Source organism: Schistosoma mansoni (assembly GCF_000237925.1).
Source record: "Schistosoma mansoni, WGS project CABG00000000 data, supercontig 0126, strain Puerto Rico, whole genome shotgun sequence".
Lineage (NCBI taxonomy): Eukaryota > Metazoa > Platyhelminthes > Trematoda > Strigeidida > Schistosomatidae > Schistosoma > Schistosoma mansoni.
The window spans coordinates 486,367-506,100 of NW_017386035.1; the positions used below are offsets into that span (position 1 = coordinate 486,367).

The window sequence follows — 19,734 nt, forward strand, 5'->3', positions numbered from 1 at the left end:
ATGGAATGTGCTTTAATCCAATCTATGTCCAACTGACAACTCTCAATCCACAAAACTAGCCTTCATTTATATGATACACCAAAACGAGTAGTGCTCGAGCATATGGCCTTTTGTTAGTGGACGGCATGATGTATCGAGAGTTTGAGCAACCTTCACTTTCAAATACTTGTTTCTACATTGAAAATTGTATTCCTAAAGATCACTAACCATGTGTCATGAAATAATTGACTGGGCCTGACTTTACGTAATAAATTGTTGAAGCAATCCAGCTCTCTGCAATGTTTGTAAATAAATTTATTTTTATGATACTGATCTTGGAATTTTTCGTATTATGGAGAAATGTCCTCTTTGTTAGTTATCACCGGTCCTTAAATCCACAGTAGCAGTGTTTCAACCACTATTAGTCATTTGCAGACATCATACTAAAATAACTTGACAACCGTCCAACTTTATTTAAACTCTCTCTAGCGTTGGTTACAGATTTTGCTCTACTTAGATATCTTAAAAGTTCATTTTCTAATTTATTTCGGGGAATTAGATACTATGATTTATCTTACTAACTATGTTTTGTTTGTATTTGTAACACTTTTTATGGAAAATTCGTCACTGTTCGTGGCTTTGTTATAACTGGCTTTATCCATTCTTTCTTCATACCAATTTCATGTTTCCTTTCCACTTTAAAGTTACAGATAATTTTTATAATAACTAGGCTTCTGCTTGTGGTTTTGATGTGATAAACGGCCGGATAATTAAAACATATATTCTTTTACTATCCTTAACACTCACTCATTTGTACTTGAAGCATGTTGAAATTAACGAACATTTTAATTTTAATAACAGCTAATTTGGTACTTGAAATGTTATAGTTCTCTCCCACAAAGATGGTAATATGTAGTCTTCCAAACGCTGCTGTCACAGATAACGTAATTCTGATCAAAATTTAAATTTGTGAACTTATTATATGTTTAATAACTCTAGAATATCACGTCATAGCGATCGACCATATGTTTTCGGGTTTTTAGTCATTTTTCTTATCTTATACTTTTGTATACAGGGAATTTCTTCATTTCACGGAGAATAACAATACGACCATGATTATGTTCTCTAGTACTCAAATATGAAGCTCTTATTGAATGTAATAAGTCCGTAAATTCAATCTCCTTAGTATCTGTAACTCGGATGTATCATACCATTTTGCATTACCAGTCAGATAATGCTCATAAAAACTGAAACACTGATAGATCTAATGATATGGGTTTTGCATTTGTTAAATATAACGTTTATGCTTCATTCTTAACATTAATTCTGATCTCAGGGATTGAAATAATTATGCACACTTTTTCGTTTATTTGGAGCAGTATTAGCAACCAGTAAGTAGTGACTTTTGTGCTTAAGAACATTAATTTGAATCCTATTTTATGTATATAAGGTTATCTCTTAGGTGTAAATAATTAACTTGACTGATGGCTTCGCTCTGAATCTACACATGGTTATTTAGTCTACATTCTTGTACTACTTAGTTACAATGATGTGATATATATATATATATATATATATATATATATATATATATATATTGTCTCTTTGATTACAGATTTATTTCACCCCTGTTTCTAACTCCAACAAATAATTTCATTGTAATCTCAGTTAATCTACATGTCTGTAATTACATGGGATCATATTGACAATCAGCAAACTTTACTAACAGAAAAACAACTAGAATCAGTATTTCTGCTGAATTCACTGAATTCAATACACGGAGAAGTAGGGAACAACCTTGTTAATAATCTTAAACCATTCTAGACTACATTAAGCAGTACTACTACTCGTACCACCTTCAATGCCAATCAAACTGACAAATACGAGTGTCAAACTACGCAAGATGATGTGTCTATACAATCAGCCTCACATTTCTATTCATGGCTGTGGTCTGTTGAACAAAAACTTAGTGCTGAAATACCTGAAGTACCAAGGTATAAATGGATCAATTTAAGACTTATTTAAAAAGTGAATTTTTGACTTTTTTATCTCGTAAAAAGTTGGAATGTTCAAAAATTTTAAGCATCGTTGAAGAAATTTTGTCCAAGCTATCGATTTTGGAAAATAATTACTTAAGCATATCGCAGAGCACTAATGAATTACATGAGTTGTGCGAACATCTATTAAGGCAACAGGTGAGTATTATAAGTACTACTAATACATACGTCATATTGCTTGTAAATAGAATGAAATGATTGAATATGCCAGTTCAATTGAAGAATGTCTAACCAATTTTGTTCAAGTGGATATGATCCAAGCTGTAAGTTGAATGTATATCTATTTTTTCAACCAAAGGAACTTGGAGTTTCCAACTTCATCGTATCTCGTGAGAAGTTGCTGCCAATTTTAAATAAACTCGATTCAAGTTTACTTTATTTTCAAGAACATGTAGGAATGCTCTTTCGAATTATTTAATGAGTTTATTTATTTGTTCAGCCAAATTTCAAAGAATCTCCAAACTATTTAATCAAAGTGAAATCCTCGCTTAAAATAGCCCTTGAATACATTAAAAGTAATGTAACTAATATTATAGAAAGAACCATAAATGAGCTTTTGGAGTTGCATGTAAGTTTGATCTAAATTGCTTTCTGTACATTTCGTGGATATATTTCCTGTAATAATAATACCATGAAGTTCGTTTACTCACGATATGTTTGCATTTCCATCTGTGAGCCACACTACTTTGTGTACATGAGGACTAATAGTATTATCCGGTCCTCTAAAGCTTAGTAAGTGGGGCGGGATTTGTACACACAGTTCAACAGTTGTTAGTTAAATGTTGTAACCTTTACATCAATGCTTGATTTGAACTACCCAATTGAAAAAACGTCTTGTGAATGGAATGAATATATTTGATTTAAAATGTTTTTACCAGCTACTTACCATATAGATGACAAGCACACTAGAAATTTTCTGTTTTGACGTGTTGATTCCGCGTTCTGTAAAAAGCTGTAAAATGTAGAATATTGAAAGGATCTGGAAACCACTACGTTGGATCTTAGATATAAGATAAAGAAGTAAACGTTCTCGGGTGAATAAAAAACCCTAAATAAAGATTATAGAGCAATCATGTGGAATTTTAACTAACCTGGAATAGTTGCTAAGTAAAAGAACACTGTTAATTGCATGATAAGTAGTAACGTACTACAAATTAATAATTATATACAAAATTTTATTCGCAGTTATGAGCTATATTGTTCTTTGAGATAGCCAGTAATACTGTAGTGAACAAGAAGACGAATGGGGACAATCAAAAGTATTGGATACGTAAATTGCAGAATATATCACTAAAATCTGACAACCGTACAGTAAACAGTTAGTTTGCAAAATAACCATCAATTGTCTCAATCTTGACTGTTCCTTCTGCAAATATCAGCCCATAGTCTCCGATTATTACTGTTCATACATTTTCGTACCAATCGCACCCCGTTCCCGTTCTCTCCTTGTCGATTTTCTACTGAAATACATTCAATGCCCGACCATCGTTATATACTACTTGTGTGGATATAAGTAACCCACACCACAATACTACCTGACCGAGTGAACTGAATAGGTGGAGTTACGTTTAGGTTTGTAATTCCGTCGTTAAAATTGAAAACAATAATCTCGAATCCACCACTTCATTAATATTATCTGGTCAATAAGTTTGTGATAAGGTTGGTAAAATTTTAGATAATGGATTAGAAAAATATGTGGCATATACATTTGAGGGAAGGTGAAAGTATTTTATCTTACTATTGTCAAAGACAGAGGTTAGCAACTACTTTTTTTTCTAAACGCCTTTGTTCAATTTCATTCACTACATTTGCTCCAAAAGTTGGAATATTGCTAGGGTCTTTTGTCTATTGACCTTTGTACAGCCACTAAAAAATCGATTCGACATTCTATGATGAACTATTGTGCCATTTAGAAGAGCTTGACTACTTAAATGAAAACTTGGTGGCACCTGCATCGAAACACATAAAAGTAATCATCCACCCTTCCGTGAATTCGATGCCTTGTTTGTGCGAAGGGCAATAAATTCAATCCGAGACAACAGGACTAAACACCTTACTTAGTTTTTGCATTGTGACTAGGCACACTTCGATCTAAAGGTGCTAATTTTGCTCCTTGACAAACCCTAGTGTTATATTTATATAATGTCATTAATGTTACTCATAAGTATGGATTATTTTATCAAATTTTTTCCCGTATTCATTTTGTATTCTTCCAGTTAACTTTGTAATACACCATTTATTTATATGTGTTATAGGATGTTATCAGCCCTGAGAACTCATTTATTTTACTTTACGGACGATTTCGTTCACAAGGACCAAAGATACGCTCGTTGATGACACTTTTAGAAAAAAGAATACACGTTACTGATGAGTAAGTTTTGTAGATAACATTGTATTTATCAATATTCCTAATAATCGTCCATTTGTGTTTCAGTTAAAGTTATTTCTCTTCATTGTTGTTATTATTGTTGAAAAAGTTGTGTTTAACTTTATCAATTACTAGTATCGATAAATTGTGTTATATTTATAGTGTAGATTCATCAGACCAGAATAATTAAGCCTCTGCTGATGTATGTTTATGACTCAGCACTACTTAAGAGTAGATTTTGATAACATTTTAGTGTTGGGCAACATTGTAATACACAAACAATTTGTCTGTTCCTCTGCATATGTGAAACTTGGGCAATCAGATAGAAAACAAGAGTAAACTCCAAGGATTTGATCTAACGTTTTTTCTCAGCATTACTCGCATATAATAGAACCTCCGAGTAAGCAATGTTAAAGTTAGAAGCAGGGTTCTATTTTGAGCACAGAATTTCATTGGTGAGACTATAAACTTTCGTCAACTGAGGTCGTTCCGTTCTTTTTGGGTCCTCCGCCTATCTCAATGTACAATGCTGTTTGATATTGGAGGAAATTGTAATAAAGCTAGTGGTCAGCAGATTAAAACATATCATCAATTACTTAAGTCATCAACTACTGTCGTACCGTAAAGCGAACTTATTGTCTGAAATCCACTCAACAATTTTAATCTATGGTTAGCGATGTTAGGTGATGTGGCTTTGAATCAGTTGTATTCATTCTACATACTTTCCATATATCATTACTTTTACTTATGAAATTTCCGAATTAATAGCAACTACCTGTGTTAGTTAACTGGAAAAATGTAAATTTATGTGCACAGGTTTCCATGCGTTCTCGAAATCGTACCACATTCGAGCATATAAAAAAGTTCGCATACCATCCGACAAATTAATGTAGATGTGTGTCATGTCATAACCTATGAATTATGGCCATATTGCAAATGTCCAAGTTCGTAAAAATAATTCAAGTTTTTTTCTTTTCTCTAACTAGGATCTTTTACTTTCACTGTCCTTTGTTAATAACCTTCCACTTCCAGTTGGATTTTGTTTACCATTTAATGCTTCGCTTATTTACTTCAATCCTAAAGACACTTAATATGTTTTGCAAAATAGCTCTTTATCTGTACCAGTTTTTCAATATGATGAATCTAGCAATCAGTGGTTTGTCTTCTATTCCTAATTAGCTTTGGCTGCTTTAAGGGAAGGAGTTATGAATGGATTATCAGCTACAGTAATCAGTTATTTCATAAAATATTCACGGTCGAGTATCAAGATGAATTAAACCAGGATGTTTTTGAATTTTATGGTAACCGAAGTCCTCGAATTCTGATTTAATAATAAGTCCTTAACGTTAATCATTATGTACATTTTTAAAACTCTGTGATTTATTTCTTAATGATAAACTACACTGGTGAGCAAAAACTTAATTGAGTAGAGTTCTAGTGACATGCACAACTAACCTTTTCCAATCGCCGATGATATGTAGCCGGATTTTAAGGAGCAATTTTATAACTTGATAGATTATTTATATCTGTTGGTTGCTGGCGGTTAACTCTATGATATTGTAAATTTATGTTCATACAGTAAGTTATTGATTAGCTAATGTCATGTACTACTCAGTTTAATTTATTCGAATCTGACTGTAAATTATTCCAAATAAATCATATTAGAGTTAACATTTTCAGGTATTATTTTGACTTATTTTTGGCGTTTAATAAATTCCCACATATCGTCTTTGTATTTTCGCGTCGTGCGACTCATGGTTTCGGTTATAAGTACGTGTTTTGCAATAAAACACGTACAATTTCAGTGATCCGCATTTTGCAATTTGGTAGTGAGATTTCATTTTCTTAATCGAGTCACGAAAACTCCTATTTTCTCATAAAATAATTTCAGCTTTGGTTACCTGTCGGAAACACTTGACTAGAGTGTATCGATCGTTACTAGAGTGTCAAGACCAGTGATCTTTCATAGAGTTCTTATAAATGTTTATTCATTCATTGGATAAAATTTAGATCGGTATCTTTTGTATAGACTAATTGAATAAATTGTGATAGTATTAAAATGATAAAATTATTTGGTGAATTACCTTCAGTTAAATCAATTAGTTTGTGATTTTTATTTCAGATATGCTCAGGTAATTCAAGAGTGTCATAAATTTTACTTACATCATCGCGAAGAGTTATTGACACCTGTTGCACAAAATGGAGTTTCAGATCTTCTTCAAAAATATGCTGGTGATCATTGTACACTACTTCGCACTGCTGGAACATTCATAGTACATATGTGTGAAGATGAGATGCGTTTGTTTAATCAATTCTTTTCACCAAACTTTTCACAGTCAATTAAGTAAGCTGTATATACTTATGTTTTTATCATCTGAATTTCATGAATTGATTTGGTTCGATCTTGGATAACTAATGGTAAAGATTTTTTTGAAATTATAAAATATTTCCACATAGATCAAAACATGATTAAGAGGTGATTATAGTGTATATGAACTTCTTGGGTTTTTGGATGTAAATAGTCGTTACTTTTTAGTATCAATTGCTAATACTTATGATCCCAACAGTTTATCATATCAAGAAAAAATATCGCCTTTTAACGTAATCGACTGAAAATAAATATTTATAAAAACGGCTTTTGGTATGCTAATCCTCATCGTTCAGTACTACTTCTCTATTACTAAGACCACTTTTCTCGTTCTTAAGATCGACACCTCTCGATAGACAAATGTAAACATTCCTTAATTCAGTCCTGTGGAAGTGTTATGATTAACCTGACATTTAATGAAATGTTTATTGAATTACTAAAGGTCTCGCCTAGTTTATTTGTGATTTCGTACATTCATTAAGTTCTGTAAACAGAATACCCATACTAAACTATATATATATATATATATATATATATATATATACCCGTTAAAAACTGACGTTTAGCATGGACAAAGCTTGTAGCAAGACCATAAACTATTTGCTGTTACATTGAGTTAAATCTATTCTCCCTAAGTTTTGACGTTGAATTCAAAAAACGGATGAAGTTTCAATGAAGCTTGAAAACCTGCCAGTACGATTAGACTTTGGATGGTTGTATTGACGTATTTACAATAGCCAATTTATGTTAGTCTTAGGAACTCAATTAGTCGGAAGTATATGGCTCATAAACCATGACCTAACCATTCTTCTATGATAAACAGTGTTTATCATTAGACAATTTTGATTAATAAACATTAACAGATTATATTAAAAGCATCATATTTAGTTGGATATAAGTATTGAGTTCTGTAATATTGGAAAAGTGGTAGGATGTGCTTAATTTTATACGCTAATAACGATTGTGCTGAATTTAGTTCCTACTTTTTAGCAACATAATCTTACATCTTATGCCTTTTTTTTCTCAAAAAATTTTTAATTCCTAGTCAAATGTTGTTTAAATTATGTCGATGTTTGTATGATGCTGTTAGACCTTTAATAATTCATATCAATCACGTTGAAATATTATCTGAACTTTGTGATATATTGAAAGATGAATTACTTCAACATGATGATGCTAAAAAGACAACTAATTGTAAGCATATTTGAAATAACTGAAAACATTCCTTTATATCATTCTATATTTTTATACTTAAAGTTGTAGTCTATCGGCTTAAACTATGAATTCATTATGATATAACTGGTTTTCAATGTCCTAAGGTTGAAACCTACATGTTGACATGATATTTTGAGATTTTCATTTCGATTGACCTGAATCCCTTTGCAATATATATATATATATATATATATATATATATATATATGAACGTTCCAGCGGAGAACATGTTTTCCCGATGATATAATTTTCTAGAACTGTACAATCGTATTTGTGGTTGTTTTTAACATTTAATGGCCTGTAACAAAATAGATAGTCATTGCGTCATCGACAGACGTACTGAAAGTTAATCACAATTCTAACTTACGTGGTATACATGAAATAACATAGAAACGAGGCATTAAAGATTATCTACTTGACGATTATAAGGAAGATTGAAACATTGAACGAACACGTGTCAAAGCAAGATATGGGACATAATTGTCCACTTAAAAATATATTAAGACTAAGAAACTAAACCAAACAGTTCTCAAGAAATAAATAGGACCATAGTGAACCAAGGCAATGAATATACTGCTTCAGCACATAGAGATCAGGCTTAAAGTGATGAATCTCCGAAGCCTCCATCATGTACAAATCTCCTATCCAGCCTTTTTTGAATCAGTTCGTCTTACTTTGTGAATAATTTCTAGCGAATATTCAGGTAGAAATAAATTGCTGGAATTGACTAGATGCTCAGCAGTTAAGCTATTGACTGATTGGTGTTTACCTTTCGATAACTGTGATGGATAGTGTTGGAAACAGCTCGCTTTGTGTGGTCAACATAGTAAGCTATACAAGAGCAAGTGAACTGTTAAATGCACACTGAAGTAGTTCAAAGTAGTGGTTTACCTTTGGCACACCATTTTTTTAGAGATCTGCTGGAAAATACAATTCTTACTTCAGTTGGATAATAACCCTCTATTTTTATTATTGGCCATTGTATTTTAAAATTAGCTATAAATACGATTGTACAAGTCTAGAAAATAATATAGTCGAAAAGAAAAATTTCTTCGTTGGAACATCTTCATTTCGCTTAATAAGTCAATGGATAAAATAGTATATGGAGCCACGTTTTTCTACACTAAGTCATGAAAAGTAATAGTAATTATTCAAAATTGTCATTTATGACGGGTTCACTATTGGATGTTATTTTTAAAAGAATGAAATTTATCCACTAGCCGTTATCATTTTGTCTAGAGTCTTTTTCAATCTTTTAACATTAAAATCATAATCTTTATGAGTATAACATTTTCATTTCAGAGTCTTTGTTAATATTCTAACCTAAAAACAAAGTTATCTTTAAAAATCCCATCGCCAAAAAAGTTTAGCCAAAGTTGAAGGACCATTGTAGAAAATAAAACAAACTGTGACAACGTACATACCAGCAATGGTAACGTGGCCAGGGAACGTCAAAAACGTAATCGATAAAACACTTCCTAAAAATAAATGAATTCACATAAAACTACAATAAGTACCATAAATCAGAAAATATCACGCGGTTATGTTAAACTTTAAAGACAGCAGGTAATGAAAAATCAATTTAGTACTCAGGACAATCATAATATCGCATATATTTAGATCAGAGGAGAATAGGGAAGTAGAAATATTGTTACGGACGGAAAGATTAACTAAAATATATATAAATAATCATATGAACTGATAGGATCATTTATTCGTTACTTGAAATAAACACCAACCTTCAATTTGTACAATGGAATATTGCTGAAACTACTTCCGATTGATAAGTAGTTCAGTTTAACACATAGAAATAAAAAAGCATAGACAGTTGAAAAGCAATCATCAGATTTCACATTAAATATAATTTAAACAATAGTAATCCAATCTCTGAGAATGGAAAAGCGATCTTAAGTAAGGTGTTGGAATTTTGAAAATAGAGTATATTTATTAGTGTATGATTTATTTTGTAACTTTATGCTTAGTGCTATTTATCAACTGTTAACTTCTAGCAGTTTAGTTATTTTAACCTACAGTAATATTTCTATACTGTTCATCATGTGTATATGGATGGAAATTGTTAGTAATTCTTTCGTCATAACCGAGTACATAAATCTCCACTGGAAAAATGATTTAAAGTTGAGTAAACCTTGTTGGCAATAAATTCGTTATCAATCATGTTCAAATTATCTTATAATTATGCTTCTTATTTGTTATGGATTAGATAGATTTATTCATTTTGTACTTTTAAATTAAAGCACCAGATATTCTGGCATTTACTGATCTTTGTGGAATGTTGTTGGCTGATATTCAAGAAAGATTAATATTTCGAGCACATATATATATTAAATCACAAATTTTTGGTTTTGTTCCAAGCTCAGGAGATCTTTCTTATCCTGAAAAACTGGAAATGATGAACGTAAGGAAACTATATCTTATTATATATATATATATATATATATATATATATATATATATATCCAGTCATTTAAACTGAGTATATTTAAGGACATAAATAAAGCCGTTGATAAACTTGCTATATTATTGTATGTTTGAAGATGGGTGATAGAAACCCTTGAAACCTTATTTTTATGCTCTTCAGGCCCGCTAGTAAGGTATATGTGTTTCCAGTCTTAGATAGTTCTATTTGATCTACAATACTAAATTTTAGCAGTACATCGAAAAGAAATCCTCGCTAAAAATCACTTTCTTCCACCTTAGCTTATTTATATCTTAATTATAGAAGGGGTTTTTGTGGAGATTTAGTATTTATTATAGTTGAAAGCGTGAGTCAATTATTTATATCTGCCAAATATAAACTACCGTAGCTAAGTAAATCAGAGACATAATTTGTATCTTTTCACTAGAGTATGCTGGGCAATCAAATTTACATATTTGATCTTGATTTTTTTTATTATACCTTATAATATCACGTAGGAGTTAAAATTATTTCATCTAAACTCTTCACATTGACTATCGTTCAGTTAGGTACTCATTTACATTTAATTAATCTCACTAATTATCTATCTGAATATCTATCGATAACTTGACTGGATTGTACAACACAAATTTTTGTTCTTTGAGTTGAATTATATTAACTTTCTATCTTATTTATCCATTGAGATGTTTTTCCATCTTCTCGTTTCATATGTCATTTGTACATTGGATTCGTATATTTAGCTAATCTAAAAATAATGCTAAAATAATTGTAACAGTGATTCTGTGGAATAACTTTATAGCTCTATCCATTCCTGTCTATAGTAATATTTAATAATTGTTATCCATTGTCGAGCATTCTGTTTTCATTTTTTTTATCATTTAACGGATTTGTAGGATATAGCAAAAAGTGTTTCAATGCCTGTTAATTCAAATAATTCACCAGATAAAGAAAAGGAGCATGAAAACTCCGAAGCAATTGTTGCAGAAAGTGATTCTTCCGAGTCCAATTTACAGGATAAATCTACTACTTCTGATCTAGCAATTCAACCAGGACCTAATATGTCTTTAGCTCCAGCAGATTTACATGGTATGTGGTATCCAACAGTACGTCGTACTTTGGTATGTCTCTCAAAACTCAGTCGTTGCCTAGATGTAAGTTTATACTTTTTCTCAGGCAACTGTTTGAAATATATTCTGGAAATAAAAACCATTATATTTATCATATAAAAATTAATAACGCTTGTCGCTACTTTATCGATATGCATTAGAATGTAAGTTTGCTGGTTTGATTCATCAAGACAACTGATATCATTGATTAGAGATGCAAATTTCAGTGGCGTAAGGCTGATTGGAACAGTTGATGTACCGGTTTAGAGTTTAACTTTAGTCAATTATTCAGTCATAAACAGCGTGTGACCTGATACATTTATTCAGTGGTTAATTTTGCCACACCACATTAGCAAAGTGAAATAAAATTATCAAAAATAATCCCATAGTAGTAGGAGTAGTAACAGTATCAGTAACACTTGAAAAGAAAAGAAAAAAAAGGTATAAAAAGATTTGGGAACTTTGGTTCTAAAAGAAAATGGAGAGTAAATGCAAAGCAAATTGAAAACTGTATATGTGGTGCATGCTACTTGTGTGGGCAGATTTAAGCAGCATATAGCGGCAATCGGAAGTAGAATGCCTCCCAGCAAAAGATTGAATTGAAGAGGACAGGAAAGAAAATAGAGAGCAATTAAAATGACAACAAAGTTGTAAGAATATATCAACTGATAAAAGATGTTTAAATAATGTACTTAATTTATGTTTTTCGTATTTTTTGAAGGCATATATATAAATGCACACGTATTCTATTCACTGGAATCTGTCACTTAGTGATCAATAATCTTGTTTATTGTGTTGCATATTAAGTTGCGATGGGAGACAAAGTGGTTGCTGGTAGTCAATTGTGAGCTCAATATATCAATAAGTGTGAACATTTTGTTTCTATAATTATGACAATGATATGTCTGCTTGTCATAGAACGCTCAAAGTTTAAACATTCTCGACCAATCGATTATCAAACTTTGTCTCCCTTTTAGTTGCCTCTCAATTTTTCGACATGTGGCAACTTGTCCCAAATCCAGTTCTTTTCATCAATCGTTCACCTTTATTTGACGTATCTTTTGAACAGGAGACAAAGTCATTTTTTCTCTTGTTGATATTGACGTCCTACTCTAAAGCTTTATAGCGTTCACGTAGAATAAACTAATGTGATCTCATTAATCAAGTGCAGATTATTATTTATTCTGCTTTGGCTTACACTTTTTGATAGTACTAGTTAGTCCACACTAAAGTGAGGTGAGGTTCAAGCCTGAAACCTACTGCTTGATAGCCGAATAATTTGATCACTGGGACATTTTCTCAGTTTGATTTTGTGCTGTCGTATTCAATCGTTCATACATTCATACACACATGTATGTTGTATCATTTATTGAGGCTTACACACATCCACTTTCAGGCTGATTCGTTTCGTGGTTTAGCCCAAGAATGTGTATCTATGTGCGTTCAGTCATTAGTGAAAGCAAGTGATTTAATTAGTCTCCGTCGGACAACCATTGATGGTCAATTATTTCTTATCAAACATCTGTTAATACTTCGCGAACAAATGGTACCATTCGGCATTGAATTTTTAGTTAAAGAAACTAGCTTAGATTTTTCTCCCTATAAAAGTAAGTTATCCTGTGTAGTTGTATTTTATGTATTTTGTTTTTAGGTTGTATTTTAATTTATCGCGATTATTGTGTTCTACTCTTAGAATGATGAACTAATTTCTTCTAATTACCAGTCAATATTTCGAGCAGATTGCTTCAAGTGCCGTCTCGTACATATGTCAGAAGCAATAGGAATCCGAATCTATAACCCTAGTTTATGCATTTAGATGAAATTCGTGACACTTCTATCCTTCCCGGGCCGTATATGATTTAATAAATAATTTTATTAATTTTTTCACATCCCGTATTTGTTCGTCATTTTCCACCTCTTTCCGTTCATATTCTTCACTACCGAACTATTTACACATTTATTAAGTGACTTTAATAATGTTTTGTGAATATTATTTTAAGACTATTTATCTAATTTTGACCTACTTCCTATGCTGAACTATTGACTAGTACACTCGGTGTTGTTTGCTTGTATGTTCCCATTGATTTTTAGGACTGCATTGGAACAGTCTCTTACTGGCATATGCACATTCTGTGCGGATTGCCTCGATATTGTCTTAAATCATAAGCACTATAAGCAAATAAGGATGATGGCTAGCATTGGAATCCAGGACGCGCATTTCGTCCCATTTAGGACTCGTCAGCTGGGTGTAGCTGCGTCCCAAAGTTAGTGCTCACTCCGGGACACGAACCCAGTACCGTCTGCTTCAAACGCCATCGCGTTAGCCGCTTAACTACTGAGTCCTGAAAGCCACCCGCTTGTGTTTGAATTCAACTGGTATTGTTTGCTTGTATCTTTCGATTGTTGTTTAGGACTGCTAGCCACCATCCATCTTTGCTTATTGACTAGTACGTTTATTTTTTTATTTCTATCAGTACTAGTACACCTGTCTTCTTACCATCAATTTGTGCTTTTTACTTATCGTGTGTGACCGTCGACTCATAAAATTGCCTTGATTGGTTTAATATTTTCATATAAAGATTCATGTATTTTAGAATAAGACCTGATGACAATGTAATTCAAAACAATGTTGTTTGCTTATATGTGTTGTTCTAATCTCAATTTAGCTAAACATAGCAATTCATCATCTGAAAAAGTGATTGGATGTTTCTTAATGTCACGTAGGGATCCATAGGCCGTTAGTGGATGATATAGCTCTGAAGCAGTTTCGACGTTGCCGATCCACGTATACATTAACTTTTGCTTATCGTTAATTTATGTTATCAGGATGGTCGTTGGTTATTTCTTAACCATTCAGTGCTAGAGGGTACTTGGAGAAGACTTTAGAATATTCTTTTGTAAAAGTTATAAATATACTAACTTTTTTTGTATTGCGGTTCCTACTTCCACCCAACCTTGTTTATTTGGAATATATTTACATTACTGTCCAACCGTGTTCTGACTTGGGGACGTGTTGAGTGAGGTAGTGTTCAAGAATACTAAGCAGTAAGAGTAGCTGTGTAGTAATAGGAGAATTTACAACAGTCGATGAAATTGCAATGTGGCCATTAACTTAAGTGATTCTACGTTACATCCACTATGCCTTAATGTCACTTGGTTGGAAGTAGTCGAGAAGATATACTGAAAATAGGTTTCGTGCTCGTTGGCAAGACATTTTTGGCAATCTAGAGCAAACTAATTCTTCTTGGTGAAATCAAAAGCGAAGATCTTACTCATGTAAAATTCTATATTTATAAAATAATCCATCAAATTGTGTAATTTATTTAATTTCATATAATCTTTTTTGTTGTATATTGTTTTACAGATGTAGCACGCAGTATTTGGGAACAAAAAGGAACTGGGTTATTCTCATTAAATAAAGAAAATGCATTATTACGATTTTTATTGGAAACCCCAAATGCTATTGATATTGAATTAGACTCTAGACGTCAGTTAGATAGTCAATTAAAATATACTTGTGAACTATTTATTGAACAACAAGTTTTACAATTAACCGGTGAACTGTCAAATTTTCTTAAACGGGTGTGTAATATTAAATTATTATCATTGATTGTATTGTGACGTCACGGTAATTTTTTTCTATTTCGGAAAAAAACACCTCACATACACATAAGTAATTTCATGCAACTTAATCTTTTGGTAAATTCAAAAAAAGAATGAAGAACAAGATTTGCGGAATAAAGTGAATCTATTCCATTTCACCGCTTCTCATTCATCAGATACAAGCAGTTTAAGGTTACAGTAATTAGAAATAAAGGTTTACTATACTTTGATTAGTGAAACATACATGGTTGTTTGAAATATATCCTAAAATCATAATAAATATATAGAACAATACAATATACAGTATTCAACAACGATATCATCCAAATTGAAATGGTTTAGATAATCCGATTGTTGATGATATTTGTGATTGAAATTCAATCAGTCTTGGTTGGCATATGTGCACTCTGTCCAGATTACTTCAATATACCTATTATGACACAAGTTGATATAAAATAGATGGAATATGGCTAGAAGTGGAATCCAGGACGCAGGCTTTGTCCTGAGATACAGACACATCCAACTGCTTATTCCCAAATAGGACGAAACGCGTGTCATGGATTCCACTGCTAATCACATTCTGTCTATTCAACGTCAAGGATAACAATGATGCGTATTTATATGTTGCGAAAAAAAACGATAACAACTAACTAAGTAATAAAGTAGGCGTAGTTACGGAAAATAACGATAGGATGTAATCAAGGATTATACAGTGATAAATAATAGATAACAACATAATTGATTAGCGTAGTGAAAGTTAAGGTTAAGTTAATTCGGAAACATCATTAAGATTGTGTAGTAAGATTATTTGATTACAGTTTTATGTACCATGACAACAAGAGGTTTATCACAGTTTCCTTCTGTACATATAGGTTAGGTTTCGAAATCTTTGATGAGGATTACATATACGTGTACATGTAAATTCAGAAACGCAACTGAAGATGATGTCATATGGTCCACTTTTGAATGACTTAGTGAAGATTTAGTTTTGTGTGATGAAATCAACTAAGCTTTAGGAAGCTCTTTGAGTGCTGCATCAATTTTGGCTGAAACGTCATCCCCCCCCCCTATTGCGAGACGGATAAAAACATAGGTTTTTTGCTGACTAGTGATTGTTTACAATCGGTTGGCATATCATATCTGATATTTCATAACAAATTTCCAAAGATATATATATTTTTATTACACTCTTTTTGGTGACGGCTAGTTCATCTTTTGTGTACTCATTTTGAGCACGAAATCTCATCTCTGTGAAAAATGGTTTCGACTAGATAACGTATGTAACTTTCAGAGCAAAAGCTATTATCACTTAAATAATCCTCTGTCCACATTTCTTTCTTATGTCTAATTTTCTTGATCGTTTTATCATCTCTTCTTCTTATCATAAAGTTCGAAAAACTGAACTGCTTATCATATTCATGTTTCATTGTAAACTTTGTATTTTCATAAGCATTGTTGAAATTACAGAGCATAGACAACGCATACTATCACAGATAATAAAAGTATTATCGACATACCTGGAATTAGGTTCCGATCCAACAGCTAGTTATACAAACAAACCTATGAAACGGCCATAGGATCATCACCATGACCTATCTTAACCGAGTTCTGTTTAAACAAGATTTTTCGGCTGTTGTATGTAGTAATGTGTGAATAAGTGATATAACTTCTTTATTTGACGAACTCCAGAAATATGTTTTTCAGTGTATTTGCTTAAAATAAATCACTAAATAGTTTGAAAATTATTCAGCACATTATGCTATTCCATGATTTTAATTGAATCCTGCCAAACAAATGGTCTAATTGATGAATAACTAAATTCAAGAGATGGAATTTAATTAAAACTTAGACCTAGATTTCGTGACGTATGCTACTGCTACTATCCACCGACTGATCTTTGTACCTAATACAATCTCACAAGAGAGGTCTGCATTGTAGTTGGCTCAAATATGCAGCAATTATTTTTTTTGGATTGGGTTGCCCAATTCTGTAAAATCATTTCCTTAACTCATGGAACATTCTTTGAATAATTTCCAAATTTCTTTTTCTATAATAATTTCTAGGCTCATTCAATTCTAGCCGCACCAGGTACACGTCTTGCTGACCAACCGTTTGCAAATCCATCATACATAAAGGAAATAGTTTCGAATGCGCACCGATTACTCTGTATAGCACTTGGTCGTAGTTCTAGTTCAAATCGTCCTGATACAGTGAATCACAATACAGTGCCAAATTTACGGAAATGTTTACATATTTATCTAGCTAATCCAGATACAGAAAATATTTTATTACGTCGTATTCAATCAGGTGTTATATCACAATGGAGATCTATGTATCAATTGTTAACTGATCATTATAATGATGAAGATCGTATGATAATCGGTTGCCCAACAGAAAGTCAAGTAAATCATTGTTGTATTTAAATTTCTAGCATTATTATTGAATTGATCTATATACTTGTATTGTTTAGCTGAATTTTATGTTAGACTTCCTCAATATACCATATAAATGTTCTGTTCTGATATAATTTTCTCCTTTCGAAACTCAATAGCCTGACTCAAAGTCTACATTAAACTGAAGGTTCTTGGTCACAGTAGTTTGTCTATCCATTACAAATCAAGGTAAAAGTCCATTGGAATAACGGTTAGTACGATGTGATTTAGATACTGAAAATAAAGCATCAACATTGTAACCTAGCAGTTCAAAGTTGAACCTTCTAAAAATTAGGCCACTATTTAACTTTGCTTCATTTTGTTTATTTGAGTAAACTGATAAGTTAAAAAACGTGAGTTAGTTTACATTTTTCTGAATAGATGAAGCTTAATGGTTGTTGAATAATATCCGGATCGGTAATTTGGTTTTTTAGAAAATCTACTGAGAGCACTGACATTACTCATATCTATTTATAATCAGGTTTTTCCTGTAAACACGAAGGTACGTAAACTGTCAAAAACATTAACTGCACAGTTTATAATTCCTAACAAGTGCACTACAAAGTTAAGGTTTAACTGTACACTTCAATGTAACGTTTTGTCATTTTGTGCAACCTTCACTACACACAGCGTACCTATGTAATTTTAATAATGATAGCATAAAATACTACTCATTTTCAGTATAGTGTTGTGGAGATTGTTGACTTATAATTGACATCATGAACCTAGAATGGGACTCCTCAGCACGACGAAACAGTCGTCTAGTGCTTCCACATTTTCACTGGTGTTCCAAAATCGATCAGTTCATGGTCTCATCATAAATAAGAAATACTCTCTTAATTTAATGAATTACATTATTAACGTCTTGAACGAGTGTACCGCGTATTGATAATCCCATTTATTTTTTAAATTCAATTACTTTCGTAGTTTTAATTAATTATTTATGTAATTCAATATTCAAGTCCCCATATTCATATACTGAAATGTTAGCTACAATTTTTTTTGTACGATGAGCTGCATTACTACCTTTTATTATTCAGACTGAATTAGATTGTCAAGGTTCTTAATGTACCATTTAATGATTTGATGAATTATATATATATATATATATATATATATATACATATATATATATATATATATATATGCATATATATATAGTAGGTCTCAATATAAATAAAGGGAAAAGCAAGACTCTCTGATACAGTACAACATGCACCAATCGAACTACACTTGACAGAGAAGCTGATGCAGATGTGAGAGCGAGGATCAGCAAAGTGAGAGCAGCATATTTACAACTGATGAACATCTGGAACTCAAAACAATTGTCAACCAACAGAATTTTCAGTACAAATATCAAAACAGTTCTACTGTATTGTGCGGAAACCTGGAGAACTATGAAAGCCATCATTTAGAAGATACAGGTGTTTATTAACAGTTGTCTACGCAATATACTTCGGATCCGTTGGCCAGACACTATCAGCAACAACCTACTGTGGAAGATAACAAACCAGATTCCATCCTGTGGAGGAAGAAATCAGGAAGAAGCGCTGGAAGTGGATAGGACTCACATTGAGGAAATCACCCAACTGTGTCACAAGGCAAACCCTCACTTGGAATTCTCAAGGCCAAAGGAGAAGAGGAAGACCAAAGAACACATTACGCCGTGAAATGGAAACAGATATGAGGAGAATGAATAACAAATGGATAGAACTAGAAAGGAAGGCCTAGGTTAGAGTGGGTTGGAGAGTGCTGATCGGCAGCCTATGCTCCATTGAGAGTAACAGGCGTAAGTAAGTATATATATTTATATACAAATTTTTATAAATTTAAAAATATGAACAAAAGGTAATGATTTTCTTTTATAAATTCTATTATTCTCTTATAATAGATTCGACTTATATTTCAAGATAATTGGAATCGTTCAATTCTATCAATATAATTTTAGTTTCACCTGGAAGTTGATTAGTTTTTTTTTTCTTTCATAAAAAAAACTGTAAAATAAATATATTTTGTTATAAACTAATCATTTTATTTCTTCTTAACAATAACAATTTTATTAAAAAAAAAAGGGAAATAATTTTTATGTTATAAAATAATGTGAATAGAATAAATCAATGAACAAATGTATTCACTATTATGACTGATATTGATTTGAAAAAGACGTGA

General features: G+C 31.9%; 1 protein-coding gene across 1 annotated transcript; it reads left to right on the top strand.

Moving 5' to 3' along the window:
* Nucleotides 1–881: 881 nt before the first annotated feature.
* Smp_130460 (hypothetical protein) lies at nucleotides 882–19,507 on the top strand (the record flags this gene model as incomplete). The annotated part of the gene is made up of 16 exons (XM_018790064.1): nucleotides 882–923; nucleotides 1,648–1,764; nucleotides 1,804–1,973; nucleotides 2,009–2,174; nucleotides 2,225–2,299; nucleotides 2,335–2,427; nucleotides 2,476–2,604; nucleotides 4,292–4,407; nucleotides 6,527–6,748; nucleotides 7,818–7,966; nucleotides 10,243–10,403; nucleotides 11,318–11,575; nucleotides 12,927–13,137; nucleotides 14,895–15,112; nucleotides 17,197–17,535; nucleotides 19,457–19,507. The coding sequence occupies 16 exons, from the start codon at nucleotides 882–884 to the stop codon at nucleotides 19,505–19,507; spliced, it is 2,517 nt and encodes an 838-aa protein (XP_018646392.1).
* Between the last annotated feature and the right edge of the window lie 227 nt (nucleotides 19,508–19,734).